General features: G+C 48.4%; 1 protein-coding gene across 1 annotated transcript in view; it reads left to right on the top strand.

Moving 5' to 3' along the window:
- KDM5A (lysine (K)-specific demethylase 5A) overlaps positions 1-5,401 on the top strand; it is a 55,176-nt gene extending 49,775 nt beyond the window's left edge. Inside the window, exon 27 of the mRNA XM_015422883.1 lies at positions 3,538-5,401. Coding sequence (XP_015278369.1) covers positions 3,538-3,750 — 213 coding nt within the window. The 3' untranslated portion in view covers positions 3,751-5,401. The remainder of the gene's footprint in view (positions 1-3,537) is intronic.
- The last annotated feature ends 2,254 nt before the right edge of the window (positions 5,402-7,655 follow it).

Here is a 7,655-nt window from a genome sequence, read left to right as displayed (position 1 = left end):
TCTGCAACCTTGCCATCCAGTTATGGAACTTTTGCATCGCCCACAACATCTTTCTGGTAGCCATGCACATCTCAGGACACATGAATGTGCAGGCAGATCATCTAAGTTGAGCAAAGCTCAGTCTCAACGAGTGGGAGATGAACCCGTCCTACCTCTTCCCACTCTTCCGCAAGTGGGGAACTCCCCAAGTCGATGTTTTTGCCATCAGAGCCAACAAAAAATGTTCCCTATTCTGCAGTCGAGGCGGCAGGGACTCACAGTCGCTAGGAGATGGTCTCCTTTTTCCTTGGTCCACAGACCTTCTGTACCTGTTTCCTCCCATACCCCTACTTCTGAGAGTGGTACGCAAGATCGTCAGAGACGGCGCGGACTGCATGTTGATAACACCGTGGTGGCCAAGACAACCATGGTTCTTGACCGTCCTCGAATTGTCAACGGGAATATACCACCAATTCCCTCTGGCACAGGACCTCCTCTTCCTGTCCGACTCCCCTCTCCTACATCACGACGTACCACGATTAAAATTGACAACGTGGAGAATAATGTCAAAGGTTTTTCGACCCGCGTAGCAAACGTTCTGCTGAATGCCAGTAAACCTACTACGCGAAGGTCTTACCATTATAAATGGCAAAGATTCTTTTCTTCCCTAGGTGATGATGCCCCTCGAGCCACCTCTGCAGGTCTCAAGAAAGTTTTCCAATTCCTCCTGTCCCTCGCTGACTCGGGACTTTCCCACTCATCGTTAAGAGTTTATTTGGCTGCAATTTCGGCCTACCATGTTCAAGTTGACTGATGCACCATGTTTTCGCATCCGCTTTCAAAATGTTTTTTTAAAGGGTTTGTTGCACCTCTACCCTCCTGTCAAAACTCCTGTCGTTCCCTGGGACCTTCCTCTAGTCCTTCATCAGCTTACGAGGAAACCCTTTGAGCCACTTGCGACTTGCGAAATGAAATTCCTGTCGTGGAAGATGGCCTTTCTGGTTGCCGTCACCTCTGCAAGGCGAGTTGGAGAAATACTGGCTTTGAGGCATGACACGCCTTATTTGTCATTCTTGCCAGACGGCGTCTGCCTCGTCCCTGACATCTCGTTCCTGCCAAAGGTAGTGTCAGAGTTCCACCTACAGGCAGAGGTCTTCCTCCCGGATTTCTTCCCAGCCCCAAAATCCCCAGAGGAAAGGCTGTTACATACTTTGGATGTCAAATGGGCGCTCCTGTTCTACCTCAACAGAACCCGCCCAACGAGACGTGACTCCCAACTGTTCGTGTCCTACGCACCAGCGAGGCTGGGGACTCTCATCAACGGCTCAATGCCTCTCAAAGTGGATTGCGGATCTCATCCACCTCTGCTACTTGATTGCAAAGCAGCCGTTGCCTGGCCCCATCAGGACCCATTCGACCCGGGCTGTTGCAGCTTCCACTGCCTTCCTCCAGGGAATACCCCTGACAGACATCTGCAAGGCTGCTACCTGGGCCATGCCTAACACCTTCATGAGGCATTACGCCCTGGACGTCCGTAAGAACTCTAATACCAACATGGGATGTCACGTTCTATCTTCAGCGATGCAGTAAAGGACCTGCCAGCACCCTCCTCCAGGTAGGCCACTGCTCGCTAATCTCCCATGGGTGTGAAGCACAGAGACCACGTCGAAGATAAACAGGTTGCTTACCTGTAACTGATGATCTTCGAGTGGTCATCTGTGCATTCACACCACCCGCCCACCTTCCCCGCTGCTGTCAGCTTCTACATTTTCCATAGGGGTTGATTTGCGGCAGTTTGAAGGAACTGGTGGGATGTCTGCGCCCACCCCTCTGGGCATGCGCGGTGGGGTTCCTGCGCATGGCCGAGGGACTGGGCGCGAAAATCCGTTAAAGAGCTTGCTACAGTGCCAATCGATCCAGCGCGTGCGCACTAGATCCCATGGGTGTGAATGCACAGATGACCACTCGAAGATCATCAGTTACAGGTAAGCAACCTGTTTTTTGCAGTAGGCGCCATTTAACACTAGCACCCAACTTTCGTTTTCTCTTTTATATATTCTTCTGCAGTTTAAGATAACAGTCCTGCCACTACATGATATCCATTAACCCTTTGCCATATTTGTGTACATTTAAAAAAAGAAAATGGGAGAGGAATTCTTTGATCTTGTTTCTCGCAGTGGTTAGTCACTGAAGGTAGGCTTGGCTCAGAACAGCAAGACCCCCACCCCCGAAAAAACTTCAGCGTAAACTTGTGCTGTGATAAATGGGTTGTGGTTCCACTGGGTCTGCAGTTACCTTGAGAGACTAATGACATTTAATTTTTTAAGTGCCTACAATGATGGCATTCTGTTAACAGTTGCTGGGGACCAACAGAACAAAATCAATGTAATTTGTATTTTAGAGGATATTCGTTCTTTCGATTTTAGTTCTCTGGTTTGAAGATACGACATTTACTTCAGACCACTGCTCCATCTAACCCTGTGCTCCCTACTTTATACTGACAGAAATCTGTCTTGTTGATTTTCTGCCTGGCAGTGCTGGGAATTAAAGCAGGGCCTTTTGCTCTACTACTCAGCTATAGCCCCCCCTCCCCCCGCCAAGACTCAACATGTCCTTCCAATATTGCTTTCTTCTATATGTGGGCAAAGGTACAGATTCCTGCTTCGTTTCTAAGGTCTAAGGCTGATTTTGTGCTCTAGTACATTATTTTCTGAAGCATTTTTTTATTCCTTGGTGCAAAGGGAATGAATATAATGAACAAATGGAAATGGACATTCTAATTAGTCAGAAACTGGCCGGTAAATACACAGCAGCCGCTTATTCCGCTACGTTCCTGGCTCGTGGAATCCGAACTGAATTGCAGATTTCATTTCATTTATTTTTATTTACTCGGCATGGTGTCATGTACGCTGGTGAGACTATGTCAGAAGCTATGTTGGCGTACTGTCTCAGGACTTACTCAAACCAGAGGATCCTCCATGATGTAGAAGTTGTTCAGGTAATGTATGCTGATGTTGTAAGCATGGTATTTTACAGGTCTCATTCTGTTCTAGCTGTACATGCTCTACAAACTCTGCTCAAATGTAGACATAGAACCAATAGTTAACTCTGAGGGACGGATTTTAATGAAGCCTCTCGAGGAATCCCTACATGGGGATTTCTTTCTGCCTTACGGGCTCTCTCCTTATGTCTCCGCTGATCTACCAGGTTTGATATTTAGTATCTGTGCTGGCAAATTCCTTGCCACGTTTTCTACCCACTTTGCTCGAGCTGTCCTATTTGAACAACTATGGGACTTCTGGGAACAAGCAGTTTCGGCCTGCTAGCACCAGCCACCAATTTCTGGCATTATTATTGAAGCCACTGGTTCTGAAGGTGCCTGATTTGGTAACAGACGAATGTGCTGTGTTCACTCTTGTTTCTCTGACCCTCTGAATAGTTTTTATACTCCAGCCTTGCTGGCCTTGCTGACCCTGCCAGGCTTGGAGCCCTGAATGTGGCCTTTTGCTTCTCCTCTCCCCCTAGCATTGTGATTGACACATCTGTTGTCTCTTGCAGGTAGACTGGGTGCAGTGTGATGGTGGCTGTGATGAGTGGTTTCATCAAGTCTGTGTTGGTGTCTCACCAGAAATGGCAGAGAGCGAAGATTATATCTGTATAAACTGTGCAAAGAAGCAGATGCAGGGCCCGGGTAGTCCGACACACGCGCCGCCGCCTCACTTTCTGCTGAGCTACAAACGACCCCTGGAAGACCTCAAGGAGACAAGTTAGCAGCCACTCAGTCTCGCCGGGACTGGAGGGGAAATGGAACACTGAGAAGGTGGTGTGAACGTAGGCACTCGGCGCACTCCACTTCCATAGACGTTCGGCCGGATGGTGGAGCTGGCCCCCCCGGCAGCTGGCTTCCTTTTGTACGAAGCGGGATGTTACGGGCACAGGGGTACTGACCCAGCTATGCAGATACCACCCCGTTGGAAGTCCCAGCCAGTATATTTCTTTCCCCCGCCCGTGTTTTCCTAGAAGGCCGAGCGCAGGCCCTGCCTTCGGGCTGAGCAGACGCGAGGCACGTGGCTGATGCTTTCCATTCTCAGCACTTCAGTTCGAAAGGGGGGGGGCGCTGTTGAGAGCGTGGAACCCCACCACACCGCCCAATGGAGGCACAGCGATGGTGATGAAGGCACTTTCCAAGCCTCTCGATGAAATAGAGGCAGCCGCGGCAATGTTATGTGGATAAAGAACCTGCTTTTGGCACCAGGCAGGAGGGGTTGGGATTGGGTGGAAAATGATATTAGTTCCTGGGGGGTGTGGGGTTTGTTAGAAGGCAAAAGGAGCTTTAGGTCTTGGAAACAAGGATTGGGGTTTTTTTGTGTTTACCCTAATTCCATTGGGGTATCTTTCCTTTCTTGGGGAAAGCTCACACCTTAAGATGTAGCTAAGGTCCATCACCTTGGTAAAGCACTCCTTCCTGCACCGGTGGTCATTTTCCTCTGTCTTAGGCATTTACCCCCACCCCCTGTCACTAAAGCGCATGAAGCGAGGTGCAGCCGGGGAAGCCTTGGGGGTCGTGAGCAAACGCGTCCAGTAGACTGGGGCGGAGTGCAGCCGCCCAGATTCCTTGCAATTCCACCCTGGCGTGTTCCCACGCAAGAACTCCAGCTCACCAGTATTCCCCAGCATCACCAGGCTGCGTAGCCTCCCAGTTCCAGTCAGCAGGCCACAGGTACAGTTTGCAAGCCCCGCTTCCTCGCCCTTTTAGGTATCAGTGGATGGAGGCCTGCAGTCGGCGACCGATCCGGTTTGACCTCGCACCCCCTGGTTTTGCTGGGAGACAGGCAGCGTGTGTGGGGGGGTGCGTCCCGGGTGACAATTGTTTTAGTAAACCCGTTTTTAAAAAAAGGACTGGTTTTTACTTTTTTCTATGTCTCGGACTACTGACTTGTCTACAAAAAAAGAAAAAGATTATTTTTCTTTGGTTTTTATACTTAACCACGGTTACCAGCAGCACAGAAAGAGAGAGAAAGAGAGAGGCTCACAAAACTAAAACCTGCCTTCAGGCTTGGGTTTTTTTTAAAAAACTTCATTGCTTCCTTGTAGTACAAGGAAATTTAGCAGTTACTCCCCACATCCTTGCTCCACCTGCTGCCTGTGTTTTAAATAGGTAAAAAAACCATTTCATGTGCTACCTTCATGTCAGGGTTTGTTCTGTTAGCCGGGGTTCCTTGGTCCTCGCTGTCTCCAGTTTATGCTGGCTTTTCTGTAAGTGAGTGGCTGAAACTGGCCATTGTGGTGTCTTTCCCTGCTCTCCCCCCCATTATCTATTGTGTTTTCATAATTCTACAGTTCTAGGAGTGTTGTAACTATAGTGTCCAGTCTTATTAGATGCAGGGGTTGGGATTTTCTAAAAGATAAAAAAATGTAGTGTTCTGCCTTGACTGTGTTCGTGTCCCTTCTGTTGCGTCCAGCACTTGAAGACTTCATCGGTAAGCATCTCTGGCCTGGGGCACCGTTTGGCTCTTCCCGTCTACATACTTATGCACATAATCACAATGCAGTTTGGTGTAGTGGTTAAGAGCAGCGAACTCTAATCTGGAGAACTGGGTTTGATTCCCCACTCCTCCATTTGAAGCCAGCTGGGTGACCTTGGGCCAGTCACAGTTCTCTCAGCCCGAAAGATAAACCTAGCTTACCACAAAAAGAGCTAGAGTTTCTGGCTGCCAGACAATCTTCGGATCTCCTGGTTATACTGTACCCACTGCCATATGATAATTAAGTAATAGGGAGAAGATTGCTTGAAACCTGGGGGGGGTGTCTGAGTGTTCCAGGGACCACCAGCTGTCCCCCCGTGTACTTCCACTTTGACCCTGAGAACACAGTAGAAGCAGAGGTAGATGCTGACTGGCTTCATCTAAATTTTCACCGTAGGTGGAATAAGCTGCCCACTTTTATTTAAACTCAGTTTGATTGAAAACCAACTTGCCTCATCATTTTGATTGGCTGAGGTTGAAATTTTGAAGGAAATTTTTTTGCTGAGCACTTAGTAGCCCTGTGTGCATGCTCTATGGTTGCAAACTTCCAGGTGAGCCCTGGAGATCTCCTCCTATTACAACTGATCTCCAGACAATGGAGATCATTTCGCCTTGAGAAAAACACCTGCTTTGGTATGGCCATGTACCCTGTTCCCTTCTCAGTCTCCACCCCCAAAATCTCCAGGCATTTTTCAACTCAGAGCTGACAACCCTGGTGTGCATGCATGCATATACTCACATATACCTCTTGTTTGGATTGCAGCCACAACAGATGCAGCAATCGAGCTTTAATTCAGAAGACCTAGCCGCAAGAGAAGAGAATGTGGCTTGCAGAGAACAAACAGAATAATCATCCTCAGTTCACCACAGCTTAAATGGCTGTAGGGTGACTGTCAGATCCTTTCTTTCTTTCAAAACCTGATATTAACTAGGAAGCAGTGGCTAGTCTTTGATGTGGAAAATGGTAGCAAGGGGAGAAGCAGGAGATGCAGTGATCTTCCATAGAAGAACATTAGACTTGTGGATGGGAGGGGAAGCAGTGTTTACTTTGCCCTCTTTCCAGTCTCTCCAGACGATGCATCCTTACCAAGCACAATTGAGATGGAATCCCCACCCCACCGCAATTCAGTATCGGTTGGCAGGATGTGTGTGGCTAGCATTCCTTTCCCCGGCTGCCTTTATTTGTCTCCTTCCTAGCTTTTCTAGGCTACTTTTAGGGGTCAGGTTCTCACTTTATTTTGAAAACTGGATACTCTCCTCTTTTTGTTTTGCTGCATATTTCTTTAACTTTCTACCATGGCTGTAGATTTCCCACTACTTCCCTTTGCCCACATACTTTCTGTTTGCTATCCACTTGTTAGCTGCCTCCAGTATATCCAGCCTGTTCAGTTGCCAATGCCTTCATGTTCTCATTTCTCCGGGGTTAGTGCGTGGGTACCAGCTATGACTGAGAAGCTCTCAATGCAGAACTCAGCCATGAACTCAATGAGTTGGCCTAGGCTAGGCACAGTCTGCTGTTCTAGACCCACCCCTTCCTGGTAATAGAGGGCAGCACCAGCTTACTTTATAGGTGATAAAGATTACTGAGAGTGCACAAAAGGCCCTTGAACGTGTAGGGAAAGTAGTGTGTAAATGCAGTCTGCTATTCTTTGTGCCCCACTTAAGTTGCCCAATAGCTTAGCATTCTGATGATCTTGGGTATTATCCAGCTGCAGAAGTGGAAATTATGCGTTGGATCCTCATTGTCAGGTGTCCACAGATGCACTTGCCAGTGTGTGTGTATCTCATTCTTGAAAGCACACTTGCCACTCTTGTCTTAGTCCAAAAGTAGGGGAGGACCCAGAGGTAAGCAGGTAGGGTCTTTCTATGTGCCTCCAAAGTCCTTTGCTGCCTACTTCTCATGTGGGGGATCTTATCTTGGCACTTGCAATAATTTTTAGAGGCATTGTGCAGTAGGCAAGCTCTGATGTGCAAAGTCAGAGGTCCGCTTCAGAATGCATCCAGAATTCAGCTCTTTATCAGTCCCAATCCAGAGGTGGGATTGGCGACATATTTGGATAGCCTAACCGAGGCTTGCCTCAATCGGAGGACTCACATCCTGCACCCTCATTGCCCAGTGGAGTCCCATCAGTGAATGGGAGATGGATGGTG

This window comes from Gekko japonicus, unplaced genomic scaffold, assembly GCF_001447785.1.
Source record: "Gekko japonicus isolate JY-2015 unplaced genomic scaffold, Gekko_japonicus_V1.1 scaffold1229, whole genome shotgun sequence".
Lineage (NCBI taxonomy): Eukaryota > Metazoa > Chordata > Lepidosauria > Squamata > Gekkonidae > Gekko > Gekko japonicus.
This window is presented reverse-complemented; position numbering and strand designations above follow the sequence as displayed.